This window comes from Ixodes scapularis, unplaced genomic scaffold (assembly GCF_016920785.2).
Source record: "Ixodes scapularis isolate PalLabHiFi unplaced genomic scaffold, ASM1692078v2 PGA_scaffold11__112_contigs__length_91849675, whole genome shotgun sequence".
In the NCBI taxonomy this organism is placed as follows: domain Eukaryota; kingdom Metazoa; phylum Arthropoda; class Arachnida; order Ixodida; family Ixodidae; genus Ixodes; species Ixodes scapularis.
Window position 1 is genome coordinate 28,761,574 of NW_024609837.1, and position 17,343 is coordinate 28,778,916.

At 47.1% G+C, this 17,343-nt stretch overlaps 1 protein-coding gene across 3 annotated transcripts; it reads left to right on the forward strand.

Moving 5' to 3' along the window:
• Window positions 1-480: 480 nt before the first annotated feature.
• LOC120843176 lies at window positions 481-11,748 on the forward strand. Of its 3 annotated transcripts, XM_042288869.1 has the most exons (6): window positions 481-562; window positions 3,148-3,343; window positions 4,422-4,635; window positions 5,424-5,493; window positions 5,786-5,971; window positions 11,614-11,748. In XM_042288869.1, the coding sequence occupies exons 2-6, from the start codon at window positions 3,298-3,300 to the stop codon at window positions 11,725-11,727; spliced, it is 630 nt and encodes a 209-aa protein (XP_042144803.1). In that variant the 5' UTR covers window positions 481-562; window positions 3,148-3,297; the 3' UTR covers window positions 11,728-11,748. The 3 variants fall into 3 exon arrangements, with proteins under 3 accessions (XP_042144803.1, XP_042144801.1, XP_042144802.1); XM_042288867.1 differs by lacking the exon at window positions 11,614-11,748 and having other exon boundaries at window positions 5,786-6,107; XM_042288868.1 differs by lacking the exons at window positions 481-562; window positions 11,614-11,748 and adding an exon at window positions 609-868 and having other exon boundaries at window positions 5,786-6,107.
• The last annotated feature ends 5,595 nt before the right edge of the window (window positions 11,749-17,343 follow it).

The window sequence follows — 17,343 nt, forward strand, 5'->3', positions numbered from 1 at the left end:
AAGAAAAGTACCTTTTTATATATTTTCACTTTAAAACGTTATCTAAAAATCAACAAAATAACAAAACCGGAAGTGACGTCATTTTTTTTCAGCCAATCGGCGTTTCCAGTTTTACTGCCCCGAAACGCTTGTGAACTCAAGCCCAGTCAAGTCACGAGCGATTCGGAGGAGGAATAATGGCAGGTCACGTGACCCGACGTCACCGGAAGTGACGTCACAAATATAACGTCACGTGACAAAGAAATTTTGTTTTGCTTGTTTTTGTTTGTTTTGTTTTCTGTGACGTCACGGTTTTTAGCGAGGAAACTTTTTTTTATTTTTACTTTGTTGACGTATTATTTTTTTTTTTATTTTGTTTATTTTCTTGCTTTTTGCAACCGCGTTTCTGCGCTTCAGATTGCGTTTTTCCGACTCCTTTGTTTGATATCGTGTCGTATCGTCGTATTTATGTAGTTATTAGGAACGGCAAGGCGTACGTTGTTGCGTCCTTTACCTGAATATCGTGACCGAATCGAGTGTCGTCGATTTGAATCGTGTCTTGCGAACCATCGTCGAACAAAAGGTGAGTGATTTGCGTTTTCCTGTGATGTGATTTCGATGTGTTCGTTCCACGTGTCCGAGCTGCTTCTTCGTTTCAAATACATTTGGCGCCGCTGCCTATTGTTTGAGCCTGTGCTCACGATGAAAACACGCATCGCAGAAACCTGAAAGCCCGCCAAAAGAGCTCTAAAAACCGCATCCCAGACCTGCCGGCAGACTTCCGAGCTAAGCCTGATTAAACAAAAACGTTTGATCCGGCGGAATAATGTGTTTGATATTACATCCCATGTCAACAAGGAACTGCGCTGTCTGTCTTCGCCCCCAACAGGTTTTATTCTTCCGGGTTTTTCAAATCTTTACCAACCGGCGTCCGATCGTAATACCCCGATCACAACAAATAGTTGATCGTGCTCCGATGGCTCCAAACATCAGCCGGCAAGGAAGTTACGGTTTTCGCTTCTATATTTTGACCCAAGTAAACTCATGTTCTCAAACTATGTCATTCTGTCACCACCTCCAGTTGCACATTCTGGCGCACTTGCAGCCTCGTGCACCCTTGCGAGGTTTCCTGGATATCATGGATTTCTCGCCGTACGCGAGTGCTCACGGAGGCGTGCTATACACTCTGTATCATAAGTTGTGTGCAGCAGAGGCGCAGGCCCGAGCACATGACAGTAAAAAGCGCCTTTTTTGCACGAGTACCCGCGCAAAAGGACATTCTGCAGAGCTGTGCCCTCGCACCCGTGCCTTTTCTGCACACAACTTACGAGGCAGTATAATAACCGAGCCGTTTTTGTTTCTTTTGCACATTACTGTGAAAGAAGTGTCATTGCTGTTTTCTTCTGTCACCCAAGACTACGCTGGAGCGGCAGGGCTAACCTGCGCAAGTGAAAAATCCGAGCTCCTGGTGATCCGAAAACGCTCAGTACTGAACAAACACGCGCCGACCATCGACCTTACGCTAGGAAATACACCTATACCCCGGGTAGAGCGCCTACGAATCCTTGGCATGTACCTCCAAAACCACGGCGGAGCACGACACACCGTGGAGCTCCTGCGCAGACAAGCCGACCAAATAGCCCACCTCATCCGACGGGTGTCTAATCGGAAAGGGGGGCTCAGTGAACAGGATACGCTGCGAATCTATCAAGCCCTCATTGTGAGCCGGTTCACATATCATGTGCCCTTTCACAACTTCACAATCACCGAAATGGAGTGGCTAAACACCTCGCTCCGCAAGGCGATCAAGACAGCCCTTGGTCTACCAATAAGTACGTCAACGAAGCGACTCCTGATGCTGGGGGTCCACAACACGGTGGAAGAGCTAGTCGAAGCGCAAAAAACAGGACAGCTCACACGCCTCAGCGCCACCCGAACCGGCCGAGCAACGCTGCGCAGACTTGGCTACACCAATCTCACGCAGGAAGAACCAGCCGCCCCAGTGCGCCTGAAACCGGATATCCTGAACCGCGTACAGGCGGCACCTATCCCTAAAAACATGCACCCAGACCTCCACACAGGGCGGAGAGAGGCCAGGATCCGGGCCTTAGAGAAAGTCTACGGCCCAGACCCACAAACATGGTACACAGATGCTGCTCTCCACAGGGAAAGAGCCGGAGCAGCAACCATCGCAGTGACAGACAGAGACGGCACCTGCTACAGCACGGGCTCCATCTCAAACATCGCATCAATCCAGGAGGCGGAGGAGATGGCCATAGCGCTGGCCATCTCACACGCAATCCCACGCAGAGACACCACCGACCTCAAGCATAAGATAATTATCATCACCGACTCGCAAGCAGCGTGCAGAGCGTTTGCGGGCAACACCCTCTACCCACGGACAGCACGTCTCATCAACGCCATAAGAACCAAATGGTTACAAATACCGGTCATCCGGATCATCTGGACCCCTGCACATCTGGGCTTATCCGGCAACGAAAGTGCTCACGCACTAGCCCGAGCGGTAGCGACAAACCGGGCTTTGTCGGATGGGATCTGGATACAGCGGGACTCAGAGCCAAACACACCCGCGGACTCCCAGTCCCTCCGCACTCCAACCGACGCACACCTTAACACCTACCACCTGGTAACAGAATACTACCGAACAACCCGCCGGGTCCTGCCCCCTCCGCATCGTGCGCTATCCCGGGCAGAGGCAGCGGACTGGCGACAACTTCAAACGTTTACGTTCCCTAACCTCCACCAGCGACATCTCTGGTTCCCCAACCGGTACCCAGGCACCTGTCCGGGATGTGGCAGTGATCACCCTAACCTGTACCACTCCATCTGGGAATGCCGTCACCCCCTCGGTGAGGGTATCACCCCCATTCCTTCCCCCACCTTTTCCTCCTGGGAGACGGCCCTTTCCGGCACAGAGCTCGATGACCAGCAGCGACTGGTTGAGCGAGCCCGCCGAATCTGGGCGGCCAACGGAGCCCTGGACTAAGGGCACCGACCAGAGACCGCAAGGTCCTTTCACTTTATCAATTAATAAAGTTTACGATGATGATGATGATGTTTTCTTCTCAAAGAAAACTCAGAGACGTTAGACAAAAGCAAACAGATAGGAGACTGCACATTCATATGTTTTTCCCCCTTGTGCTACAGGTGATGGCTGGTCGTGGTTCATCAGCGTTTGTTTTGAAACTGATGGGTACCACAAGGCATGAAGGAGGTGACTTGCAGCAGCAAGGCGCTGCAAGCCTTCGCAGCAACTGGCTAGCCAGTGCTGCTCTGTTCTGAACTGCACTGCGTGTCATGCGGAGGTTTTGTGCAAGCTCTCTGGGCGGCGACGCTAGCCACGGTAAGTGCATTCTATGCAGCTTCCTTTTAGGGATATATGTGGCTCGCAGGCCATGTCGTGCCAGCGAAATATGTGCCACTTGAGTGACAGCAGTGCTAGTGGCAAGGCTGCGCTGACAGTAATCAACACTGCACTGTGTTTTCATTCAATAACTAGTGACAAGGAACCAAATACTCCCGAGAGAGTCTCGGTTGTGCTTTGATAAACTCCAGCTCGCTTATGAACAGGTGGATGGCACAGATGGCTTTTCCTGGTGGACTTGGTGTCCGTGTTAACATTGCAACCAGACTTTCTTTCAGTTTGTGGCGTTTTTTCGTTGCGGGTGACCAGCATTGCAGTAGAAAAAGATGCAAAATAGTATAATGTTTGCATTCGTTACCTAAATTAATGGCAAGAACAACTGACATACATTTCCACCGACTGCATTTCTCGGAGGAATAGCCTGGACTAAAAAGCTCGCTACACTATGTCGTTCCCTCTTTGCCTGTACAACTCTGCGTCTTCCCTCGATCGTCTTATGTGGCTGCTTCTGTGTCTGCCTAGGCACTCGGTTGAAATGGGGAAAGCTGTCTGCGTTGCACATAACCGCCATGAGAGCCAGCGTGGGCGTAGCTGGGGTAGCCCCCACTATGGCTTCTCCAGCTCGACACAAGTAACATTCCTACCGCTGTTGTGTTAGCAGAAAACAGACCTGCTTAAAACGTACAGTGCACATAGCACACAATGGAGAGGTTGCTCACCAATCATTTTCTTGGAAGTGTGAGTTGAGCCCTTTCGAGGCAGTTTGCTTCCGCACCGTGCACTATAATCCGCCCGAGAAGAGAAAACAAGATGAATAACCAGTAGGATTTCTTTGTTCCAAGGCTTCTTGACGCAGAAAAAGACTAGGGAGCCAGTATTGTTGCTTTTTTGCTACCCCGTGCGAGACTCAAACCCGACATGCAAGGAAGTGGAAAGGCCTCTTCCTTTCTGCTTTCTTGTGCCTTGGGTTTTAGCTGTGTTCAGAATTCACAGCTCGCCTGCATGCCTACTCTTTTGTTCACTGTGTTACTGAAGTTTTCTGTCGTTGCTGTCCCAGATTGGCTTCGTGGATGCACAGAAATACTCAAGGCGCTTGACGTCTGTGGCTCATCTGTATTGTTTTTCCCGGTACCACGGCATGAAGGAGCTGGCCTCCCTCCCTTCCATCAGCTGCGAGATACTACAAGCACTGGGCTACAGCTGCAGCTAGCCCATGGGTACCGTTCTGCGTCCTGTACTGCATCTAGTTCGAAAGGCCATGTGAAAGGCAGGTGTGGTCTTTATGGGCTCTGTCACTATGTGCATTTTCTGCAGCTTTTTCGGGGCAACTTCATATTAAGATTCAATACGGACTCGAGTGAGAGGGGGGCATTCTGAGAAAGCCAGCCTCTTTGTTAAACCATTGGGACTGGTATTATATCTACAGAGTTTATTTACACCTTTTGTTATGTACTTTTTTATTTATTTTTGTTTTACTAGTTACTTATACTTCAATCTGACACGAAAGCCACCAAAAATGGGGAAAGGACAAAAATGTTGACATATTGGCCTTTTTGTTTTCTGGCAGTTTGTTTGAAGAGCCAATGTTGGGGGCCGTCATTCGTGTTATTTTTCCCACACGCACGTCCAGCCTATGTTTACGTAAAGCCCCAATTGCCCCTTAGCAACAAAAATAATTTATGCGACAGACTAGGCGGCAGCATTGTGGACGAAAACAGGCCAGATTATATCTGCCATGTTTAAAAACTACATTCGGTGACAGGTTATGAATTCAGTGGCAAGAATGCACACCGCCTGCCAATCACTGCTGTCAGTTGTCGTGACGTCACGTCCTGCTAAGAAACTAGTATATATTTTTTTTAAATGGCAGGTTTTGGTTGCTGATGCCTCGTAGCACGTCAGCACTCTAAGCAATTCTTCTGCTCTTGGCCTCTCCGGTTTTACTTTGCAAAGTCATGACGGCGTCTGCTTTTGTTTGCGGTATTTCCCGTGTGTCGACGTGAGAAGGCAGCGATTGTATCGCCAAGGAAGTAGCGATCAATCTGCGCATTTATTCCAGCGGCACAGCGTTTACAAACCGGACTTTGCCCTTCACCGAGGGGAAAGTCTACCGACTGGCCCTACAGTTGGCGAGCATTGTGCAACCGTGAGCGCGTAACTTGTCCGAATGCTTTCGTCTGTATACAGTGACAAAATGACTCGCTGAAATGCGAAGTACCATACAGTACCATGCCGTACAGCAAACCATCGATCACTTGCTGCAGCAACTTTGCGTTTTAAGTCGTAATAATAAAGTGATTTTTAGGCTAAAATCATTTTTTCATACTGCTCAATTATTCGGAATTCTGCACGATCCCCATCGGGTCTGCAATATCGGTCGGTGGCTGTATAACCTTTAAACACAATGGTTACACACCACAGGTACCGGGGACCATGACATCAGTGAGCTGGCTTTCACCTTGTCCAAGGCAGCAGCGGAACACTACGGGCGGGACCCTGGATCACTGCACCATGGATGCCGTCCTGTACCCTGCACGGCACTGCGTGTGGCTTAAGTGGCCAAGCAGAGGGTCATTGCATGACTTTTATGAGGCGCCGCTAGCCATTGTAAGTACATTTTGGACACTCATGTCTGGTGATGTACTTTTGTGCTCTACCGCAGAGCACATTTGGTGGCGGTTCAGTCTTGCCAATTACACCATTTTGAAACGGAACACATTTAGTGGTGGCTCGGTTTAGGTTTCCTGGCTCGGTGATCTTGCAACGGTGTCTAGACTTGGCGTAAACCTTTTTGTACTTCATTGTCAAGGCTAGTGTAATTTCTGCAATGCCGTTGAAGCCACCTCTGCACGCAAACAAGATAAAAGTCGAAGCCACATGCTCGTGCACAGTGTATGACTACATGTATGCATGGGCACTCGTGCCCATGCGTACCCACTCGCAACATGGAGCATGTTTGTTTCGGCCGAGACTCCACGCGTTCATTTCGGCGTTGCCACTCCACACGTCTATGCACTCGCTGCACCTTGAGAATCAAGTGTGCACCAGAATGCACTCCCGTCATGCATCACTCGGGAGAGGAACAAGAGCAGACGACTGGGGTTTTTCCGCCATAAGGAACGAGAACCGAAAAAAAGGGGATTTTCTGCTAAGAAACTGCGTCCCACGGGCAGCAAAATCGGACGCGAGCTGGGCTATTTATTCTGTGAAGCAAGCAATCGACAACCTGTGCTTCATTTTCAAGTTTTCTTTCAGTTTGTTGCCACACACTTTTTTATTTTATTTATTTATTTATCAATACTGCCGGCCCAATATTGGGCCAAGGCAGGAGTGGGGTGATACAGTGTCATACCTGCAAATTATAAACACAACAGTTCTAAACAAAAAGCAATCTTAGCACTGAAAAATATCTACGACTTAATCGAAAGAAGAAAATCAATCAATATCAACAGTAATACAGTAACCAAATGTAAGGCTAGTAATAACAGTAGCAGTAAATGTAACAGCAGTAATAACTAATAAAATAAAGACAGTAAAAATAATGTCATAACAGCAATAAATGCAATCTTAGCACTGAAAAATAATATCTACGGCTCTTCCGAAAGAAGAAAGTGAATCAATATCGATAACATCACCGGGAAGGCTGTTCCAAAAATCAATTGTATGCACAGAAAAAAGATTGTTTATAGCTATTTATTCGAGCTTTAATAGGGGCTACGGTCTGTGAGTGATGCAAGCGGTCCGAGTAAAACCTTTTTGTTTTTAGGTAAATCACGCTATCAATTTTTATACTACTCTTGAAAATCTGAAAGAACAGCTTCAAACGTTGGCTCTCTCTTCTGTTTGACAGCGGGCTTATATTGGCTCTCCTTTTACGTTCGGTCACAGACATAGTTTGTCTGAAATCTGAAAAAACTATATGCACTGCTAGCAATTGAATATCTTCGAGTTCACTGACCAGAGAGCTCTGCCATGGGCTCCACACTCCAGACACATATTCTAACACAGGTCTAATAATTGTCTTATAAGCAAGAATTTCAACGGAAGGGGGAGATTTACCCAGCGTTCCCCTCACGTACCACAATTTGTTAGTTGCCCGCTTCTTAACATACTGTACATGCCTTTTCCACCCAAGGTCACAAGACAAAATCACTCCCAAATATTTGTAACTGTCTACTTCAGTCAATCCTATGCCAGCAACCTCATAGCTAAAATTTAAGATAGTTCTTTTTGTTGTAATATGCATGTACTGAGTTTTGCTAATATTAATATCTTCATGTTATTTTCATGACACCAAGACGCAATGTTAGCCAATGCATCACTCACTTTTATCTGGTCTGTAAAGTTTATATTCATCTCGTCTCGTCTCGTGACATGAAGTCGCTCGTCTTCGGGTCTGTGCTGACGGCGTTGTCGCCGATTGCCAGTCAAGGGTTTTAGTGATGTCGGGATCATAGACTTAGGGTTGAATAACTTGGCTTAATATACAGGTGTTATACACAAAAATTACAGCATAGTTAGAGTTCGCTAGTTCTCAAAACTCAATGGCCTCTGCCGTCTAACTCTCTAAGTGACACCCCTGCACTTTATCCACTTGATTTTTTTCCGCATCACTCTTGATGGGCCTTTTATCTCAACTCCTGCTGCATCGCTCTCGATGTGTCTCCTCTCAAGTCTCTCAGTCAACTCCCCCTTCTCAACTCTCCCGCTCCCAACATAGCTAACCTCGTCTCTCTCTTTCACTCTCTCCCTCTAACATGCATTCTCGTCCCTGTGGTAGGGCTACACATATCCCGACAAGCAAAATAATAAATGAGTTCAGTTGGTGCTATCCAAAACAAAACGGCCCTCCGCCGCCGACTCTGTAAACATTCCAATCATAGACCCCTACAAACGCATTTACAAGTCCTTAATATACCTCTCATGTTTACAATAGCCGATTCCCCGTACAACCTCGAAAGGTCGACAACACGGGATGGGACATGCCATCAACGGCATAATGCGGCACAATGTGCATCAAGGGCAGCTAAAATAATACAAAGTACCTTTGTAGGCAAAGAAGTTATATGCGGAGTTCTATATAAACAGGTGTAAGGTTATAATGTTCACGTTGGCGCCTCCACTTGGGGCCCATCGACCCCGGGAGGGGGCACGCAAGGTGTAGTAAAGATGCTCGAACCCCCGATGAAGGCAAAAAGATACAAAATTACGCAACACGCCCCTTTAACCGAAATGATAACATAAAAAAACAAGATTTGCGAGCCTCTGCTCACGAAACGCCCATTGTTTTCATTGCACAGTGCAACTCCTCCTGTAATACTGCTTTATAAAACTAAGCATCCGAAGCAGACACGCACAAGTGAAATGCTCTGAATACGATAAACTTTTTTTTTTTTTTTTTTCACATCCTTAATGTTTAGGTTTGTAAAAATAAAAGAAAAATCTTTGCGACTACATGTTCAGTGGAGAAGCAGATCGCAAGCCTTGGCAGGGCACTACATTCTGATCATAGTGCCCATAGATACGCGACAAGGCGTCCGCATTCGAATGCAAGCAACCCTGTTTGTAGTCTATCTTAATCTAGTAGGCCTGCAGCAACAGGCTCCAACTTTGTAGACGGTCATTGTTCTGCCTGCTGTTGTTTAGCCATCGGAGCGCGTTGTGGTCCGACTGGACTGTGACATTTTGTCCATCAACATACACATGAAAATGTTTCATGGCCCACACAATTGCCAGACACTTCTCAATTGTTGCATACTTCTTCTCACAGAGAAGTAGCTTACGGCTGGCGTACGCAACGGGGTGCTTGACGCCCTCGCTAGTTTGAGCTAGAATGGCCCCGATCACCCTGTTGCTAGCGTCTACTTGGAGTATATAGGGTCGACTCGGGTCTGGGCTCCGCAGCACTGGACTGCTGCATATTCTCTCCTTCAGTGCGCTGAATGCGCTCTCGCATGACAGCGTCCACACTACTTGCTTAGGTTCAGCCTTATGTGGGAGGTCGGTCAGCGGTGCGGCCAGCTCCACAAAGTTTTCAATGAAATTCCGGTAGAAGTTAACTAGGTCCAAGAAGGAACGGACTTCTGTCTTCGTGTGGGGCCTCTCGATCGCCTGGATGGTCTCAATCTTTTCAGGGTCAGGTTGTGCTTGCCCATCCCTAATCACGTGCCCCAGGTAGTGCACTTCCCACCTCCCAAACTGGCACTTGTTTATTTTTTAGAGCCAGGCCTTCCTGACGCAACTTCTTTAGGATGGTGCGCAAATGAAGCAGGTGTTGCTGAACACCTGCCACGTGTTGCTGAACACCGCTATGTCATCTAGGTATGCCCGAGCGAAGTCTCGGTGCTCTTTCAGGAGGTCGTCCACCAACCTTTGGAATGTCGCCAGTGCTCCTTTCAGTCCGAACGGCATCACCGTAAATTCGTACAAGCCGGTGTCCGTACGGAATGCTGTCTTAAAAAAAGCTTCCTCTGATAAACCGATTTGCCAGTAGCCTTGGGACATGTCAAGGGTGCCGATTATTTTGGCTCTCCCCACAGTCTCAATCATCTCAGGGAGTGAAGGCATGGGGTAGGCATCATCCTGTGTTGTCGCGTTCAGCTTCCTGAAGTCGACACAGATCCTCATGCTGTTGTCGTTCTTCACGCATACTATCGGGGATGCCCACGGACTTGTCGATGTCCGTATGATGCACCATTTCCAGCATTTCCATCAGTTGTTCCTGTACCCCCACCTTGATACTGTACAGAACCCTGTACGCTTTCGACGCAATCGGGTCGGCGCTCTTTGGGATCTCGTGGTTCTACCTGGCCTATCGTCGAAGACATCACCGTAGGACCGAATGAACTCGTCCAGTTCTTGAACCTCGTGAGCCTGAACTTCAGCGTCCATGTTCAGCCCTCCGCTTGACCCGTTCTCTCGGGTCCGTACATCAAAACACGCCATTTCGTCACCGATTTCGTCGGGTGCTTCCATTACAAAGGACATCTCTCGGGTAACGTTTTCGGTCATGACCGCTTTTATTTGATACGGGTATTGAAGAAGTCTTGACAAGATCATTAGAGAAAAACCGAGTGACTTGCGGGAGCCACTGGTTTCCCTCCCCTGAGAAGGTGTAAGCTGCAGACATTCCGGCCGGAGTCGCCTGGCTTCGAGCCTGCTCGTTCTGTATCATGTCGGGGAGAGTATGCCACCCTTCTGGCCTACTCTCACACTTCCCTACACGTTTCCCGTTTTCAAGGGACCAGCCAGATCACACGGGACGGTCCCTCCTCCGAGTGGACGTTGCCCGGAGTCCTGAAGTGGACTCCGGGCGACGGGTAGGGTGCGAAGAGATCCTATGAATGCTATGCAATTTAGAACACCTTTGGGAAATGCCAAAGAAAGCTATTTTTTTGTGGATGTGGTGCTGTCTGTTGGATTTTTCGCTAGCCATTGTTAAACTCCCAGAACTCTGTGCCGAAAAACTGAGGGAGAGGAGGAGACAAGAGTGCGGGGACGTCAGAACGCAGAGCTCTGATTGGAACGATTAGTGGGTAGACCTAAAGCTAGCTGCCTTTGTCTGTTCTGCACATGCGGAACGACGGTGTCTGGCTTTTGGTTTTTGCATTTGAATGCGTTCGACGAGTGCAGTGGAGAGAAAGATAGCTTCTGTCTCTGCTGCAGTCGTCGAACACATTTGAAGATGGAACGCCGGCATCCAGCGTTTTGTTCTCTCATTCGAACACGTTAGAACGCGGAACGCTGGTGTCCAGGGTATGGCTTTCACATTCAAACGCCTTCGATGAGTGCAGTGGATACAAAGGCAGCTAGGTCTACCCTCTAATCATTCCAACCAGAGCTCTGTATTCTGACGTCCCCACATGCTCTCGTCTCCTCCTCTCCCTCAGTTTCTTGGTGTATACTCAAGTGCTCTGCATCATGTGCAGATTTTTTTTTGTGGGGGGGAGTCACATTCCCCCCCCCCCCCCCCCCCTTGAGGTTAACTTCTTAATGAAAAATCAACATACTCCAGCTTTTCTTAGGAAGAAATTATTAGTTTTTGGTGACATAACAAATATTAGGTCAACAAAACACACCTGGGCAACATTTTGCCCGTGATATCATCTTGCAAACCGCCCCCCCTCCCACCGACCCCCACTCCAACCAGCCTGACAAATTCGCCCCTGCTGTTCATTGCCTTGCATGTTTGGGTCAGATATTGTTGCTGTTGACCTGATGGACTCCCTTGCTCTCTTCATTCATCATAGGTTTCAAACCGTCCTGAATCACGGACCAAGCCTTGCAAGACCTCACTCTTATGCCCTCTCCTTTTTGGTGGATCGGGTCTTGCCATCTTCCCCTCTCGTGGCTCCCTGTCATAAATAAATTGTATATTTTTCTGATGACGGTGTATACCTCTTGCTACACTTCACAAAAGGAGTGTGGTAAATCCATGCCACAGATTACTGTGAAACATGTGAGGAGGTAATTATTAAAAAGATGAAGCTCCGAAAAATTTGATGGAAAGAAGATGGATATCCCTGTTTAATTTTTCTTGCCACCTTAATATGCTATGTCCGAAGTATTTCAGCCTTTCGTAGCATTGGCTTTTGACCATTCACACTTTTAAGGAAAGGCTTTTAGCAAGAAAAGTTCCCAAGTCTGTGTTTTTTTTTTTGCAATTAATTACTGAGAAAAGGTTCATGTGGAGCGCAGGTTCGTCTGCTTGTGGTTACGTCGAAATGCGGAGCTCTGATTGAAAGATGGTGGGTAAACGATGCTAGCTGCTTAAAGGTCCATCCACTATCCTTAATCACAGGTTTAGCTGCTTTGAGGTCTATCCTTAAATCGGAGGTTGGCATTCTTGCATCGCCACACCCCATGCAAAAGAAAAACTCGCTCCACGTGGACATTGCCAAGTGTATTTCAAAACGTCTATTACCATTATTTACCATTATTTTAACGAGGTCTTGCTAGGGGAAGTAAGTTTTCCAAAGTTTTTGCAATTGCCATACATAAATCTGAAGAAAAATCAGGAAAAAAAAAACATTGAGTGCATTTGTCCTCAGAGTTTTTACAGAATACACATCGCTATCACCATCACTGTTTTTATTTTTTCAAGATGGCCGTTTCGTTTCGTCTTTCGTGAACGTTCTGTGATTTCGGCGATTTACGTGATTTACGAACAGCACTGCCCAATTGGTACGTTAATTTTGGTGGCTATTTATCGCGTAATATTGTGGGTATCTTGTATTTGTACTGAAAGTAGTATTTGAGGTTTAGATTCGTACAGAGCATTAGCTCGGTGGGTCGTCGTCTCCTAAATTGCTTGTTTGCCTTTTGTCCACGTTTCTTTCCCTTACCAACCCATCACACACTCGTTCATTTCCCTGTTTTCAGTACCTACAATTTTGCTAACGACAGTCTGGTTATGTATGAATCCGGACACGTAGGAAGTGACCAATGTCGCTGTTCGCTAAAATGCAATTCGCTCATGTGATACGGATCCGCTCTACCTGCACTGTTCTTTTTATGCTGCGCAATTGCAAGATACGCTTTTACTGTTTTGAAAATATTAACTTACGGCGTTCTATAATATCGTTTGGAAGCCGAGTTATGTTCGTAAAGAACACGTGGTTAAACGGTGGATAGCACCTGTGCTGAGATGTTTTATTTTCGAATGTCCGGAAAGCATCCTCGCCGGGGCAGCTGTCAACAATCTAGGGACTAGCCGAAGCGGGACGGTAATGTTAAGAGATGAAACTGAATAGTACTCAGTGTAAAATATTTCTATGTTCGCTGATCTCCTAGGCATCACTGAGGTGCTTTGTTTGACTGTGTGCCTTTATTTTATGCTAATAGAATGTGCTGTACCTACAACTGCTGCTCAGTTGCACTCGTGCAGGGGTCTATGGCAGTTGACCGAACACCATATCATAGAAGCGTGTTTTCGAGGACTGGCACATTTTATCGAAGCTCAGTTTACAGCAGCATTTATTGAAAAAGGGTCGCAGTTTAGTGAATCCCTTCGATTGAATTAAGATAAGCAAATCTGGAAGCACCTAAAGGCTAGCACGATTCACTGAGGCATGATTTAAGTTGTGAAACAAACAGAACGTAAAAGTACTATTTTCGAAAACAGCAGGGTAGTGACATGCACGAAAACGTGTCCATCATACTCTGAATATGCTGGCCGCCCAAGCGAGCGACTCGCTGACTGGCTCAGCTTCACCGTCAGCGAAGACAGAACAAGCGAATGCTGGAGCAAGCAGTCGAGTTCGGTGAATTGTTTTCTTAAAAATAAATTTGCTGAAAGGAGGTTCGTTGCCGTTTTCTCTAAACTGGGTGTCTTTTTGAAAGGATTCAATAAAATGGGGGTTTCTAAACCGGTGCTTTGGAAAATAGATGCCTCCCCTTGGGCCATACATGCCAACGTTCTTGGATCTATCAGTTGACAAGCTCCACGGAAAAGCAGCATTCAAAAACAGTTTTCTGTTGCCGGCATGCAAGCAGGTAAGGGTGGATAATGTTCTTAGCGCCACAGCGTCAATGCCTCCACGGTCAGCAAAAACACATTTTTTGAATGCTCTTTTTGCGTTAAGTATTGTGCAGACCTTATGTTTACTATAAGAACCACAATAAAACCACTTTCCACCGCAGGTAATGTGCATCCAACGTTCTACCGGATCTGTCCATAGGACGAGCTGATAGTGTAGCAGATGCCATTGAGCTGATGTGCCGCAAAAGGGTGTCGGGCATTTTCCAAGTGTGTGAACTGACCTAGATCTAAGAACATTTGTACACACATTGCTACCATTGCCAAGCAGGTCCAGATATTGTTGGAGATCTGCTGTTTGCTGAGGAATGTGTTCACAACATTCACACTTTCATCAATGCAAGCACATCTTTTTTTCAGTAATATTGAGGAACATTTCAGCAATCAAGGAAGTTGACACCGAAATGTTAAAAGCAATAAAGAAATTAAAGCGAGGCTGTTCTTGGGTGCAGATTTTATATCTTGTTTTATTGTTAAGGGCAGCACTGATTTGTTTGCCCCATTATTGAAGCATGCATATCACCTAAGGAATCATGCTCTTCCATCGTTGTGGAGAAAGTCTACTGTAGTACCGGTATACATGAACTCAGCTCTCCTACGTCACGCCACGGTGGTGGCGCGTCGGGCACACTTCCGGTCTGGGGTGGTGGGCAGAAGTCGCGGTGCGAGACATGCATTCCTGCGTTCTTTTGGGAGAAACCAGACAAAAAACCTGCCTTCTCGTCAAAATGCTGCGACGGAACTGTACCAAGAGACTCTGGAAAGGTTTGAAGATCAGTTTTTATGTGTTTCTGCCCCTCCATTCGTCCAAAAACGTGGATAGTACTCGTGACAAGGGCTAACCACACGCTGTCGAACTACGATTGCTTATGCTGGCAACACTTTGTGCTCGACAGATGTAGTTGTGTTCCAACATGAACGAGAGAAAACCGCCAAGTTGTCCGGACCACCCGGGGGTTCAGCGAGTCTTCAAATTCACACGGCCGCCTGATCGTTCAAACTTGTCTGCTTTTAGAGCGCAGCTCTTAGGGGCCCGTTCCCGGCTTGAGCGGCGTCGGCGTAACCAAGGTCACCCCAAGGTCACGTGGCCCCCCAAGGCCATTCTAAGGTCACATGACCCCTCCCCCAGGGTCACGTGACCCCCCCAATGACGTCACCGGCATCCGCATCGTCGTCATCGCTGATGACGATGCGATGACGCCATCATCACTGATGACGTCACCGGCATCGTCATCACCCCCCCCCCCCCCCCCCCCCGCCCCCAGTACCCTTCCCTCCTCCTCAAGAGCTGCGCTCTAATTCGGCGTTACAGGGAGTTAGTTGTAAACGGCTTTCACTTTTTTGTCGTCTGCTCGTTCAAACAAAAGCGGCCCGCAGACCAAACTTTGACCCGGTGATTGTAATAAGAAGTAATTGCAAGCCTCAAAAGATTTAAGTTGGCTCGGTGAAAACAGTAGATAAAAGATGTTGATCATTGGTACCAGTGGCCATCGCCGACTTGTTACGCTCGCTGTGTTCCAGCTTCCCATTTTCAGTATTGACGTCGATCATCGCCGCTACCTTTTACACGTTTGCAGCACGAACGTTGCGACCAAAAATAGCTAGAAGAATCTCATCATGGTTTCGGCGTCCATTCTACGGCGTTCATGCGAATGAATCTCTGCACGTCAAATTATTTACGCAAAGTTCAGCGTCGTAACAAACCTTGATAATTTCGCTCAGGCGATTAAAGTGGTAAGGCATTGTTACGAGGACGTAGAATTGACAATTCCAACACGAAAAAGAGTATGCAAACTCACACAGAAGCCGACGCGACATTCCAATGGTTTGTTGACGCGGGACGCGGTGCTTCTTGCCTGCACTCCATTGCGCATCCGTTCGAACTGTCGTCGGCTCTTTCAAACGACAGCTGCCCGTAAACCAAGTTTTGACCTGGTAATTGTGATAAGAAGTAAGTGCAGGCCTCAAAACACTTTTGAGGGTTGGTTGGGGTAAGTAGGCCAAGTGTAAGTAGATACAAGATATTGATCATTGCTACCAGCGGCCGTCACCGACTTGTAATGCCCGATTCTACTTGCCGTTTTCAATATTGACGTCCACCATCTCAGCTACGGTCCACGCTTTTACAGCCCGAGCGACGTCGCGACTGAAAATAGCGAGATGACTCATCGTGGGAGTCGGGCTTTTGCGCTCATTCTGCGGCGTCCACGTGAAATGAATCGCCGCACGTCGCATTATTTATGCAGTTTTGCGGTGCAACGAGCCTCACTTAATTTTGCTGAAGCCGCTCAAGTAGTCGACATCGTTAGGAGGACGTAGAATAAACAATTCCAATGGAAAAAGAGCACGGGGTTTCACACCGACGCCGACAACAAAGCAATTCAATGGTTTGATTATGGGCGACGGCGAGCTTCTTGCCTACCAACCACCGCGCGGCGTCCGTTAGGGGCACTCTGGTTTGTTTTTAAACATGAGTTGGTGTGTAGGAGGTGGGTGACATGTCTAGGGTAGACAATCACTGCCCCATTTCCTTTCTGTATGTTCGTTTGAAAGTGTTTGAGATAGTTATACACAGACATGGGTCTTTTTACTCCAGTTTTGAACAGAGCACCATTGAACGCAATTTTTTTTAGAAAGTTGCTCAGTAAAAATTGGATTTTGTAAGCTTGAATACACAGTGCCATTTGTTCTCTCTTGGAAGCAAGTTAATATTATTCATTTTGATTTATAACGAGCTTTTGATAAGATGAACCACAAATTACTTTTGTAAAAACCGTTATTGTATGGTGTAGCATTGCCACATTTAAAATGGATTAATAACTAGCAACTTGCAAGATGAGGACGGCAGGGTGAAGCTTCAGTTGCCCTCACTTTAGCACAAATTTCCTACCTTCGGCAATGCTTTGAGCCCGAGCATTTGCAAGACACGCCCATACGTTCTCATTCCGTTAGGGACTATATCTAGCATATTGCCCGAATCGTGTACAGGTGTTGAATAGACTATCACATGTTTTTCTACCAACCTGGGGTGTGCCTTGAGGATCAAATGTAGGACAACAAGAATTGCAGGGAGGAGCCTCCTACATTTGGCAATGCTTTGGCGTCTTGCAAGCCTCAACAATGCATGCGCAGACAAAGCATGAGAAAAGGCAACAAGTGCTTGCTGGAGGCCGGGCATTAAGAGATGCCCTGCGTTTCCCACCTTGTCGGCGACTATTAGCACCGAGATGTTCTGGTGGCATCTTTTTTTGCTCGCAACATCAGAGGCAGTTTGAAACTTCAGCACCATGTTCCAGATAAAAAGAAAAAAAAAAGAAAATGTTTAGCCTTTCCACTTTGGTGAAGAAGGAAGAGCAGCGGAGCTGTAGCTTCTGTTTTCGGTGGTGGCTTTTCAGGCGAGCGATCTGCTCTTCTTTCGTAAAAGAATCTGAAGCGCTTGACG

Bases quoted from the DNA above. Each gene is read 5' to 3' on its own strand.
- LOC120843176 (XM_042288867.1), top strand. From the start codon at position 3,298: ATGCGGAGGTTTTGTGCAAGCTCTCTGGGCGGCGACGCTAGCCACG. The intron at 3,344-4,421 runs GTAAGTGCATTC...TTGCTGTCCCAG, and splicing joins GGGCGGCGACGCTAGCCACG to ATTGGCTTCGTGGATGCACA. The intron at 4,636-5,423 runs GTGTGGTCTTTA...CATTTATTCCAG, and splicing joins AAAGGCCATGTGAAAGGCAG to CGGCACAGCGTTTACAAACC.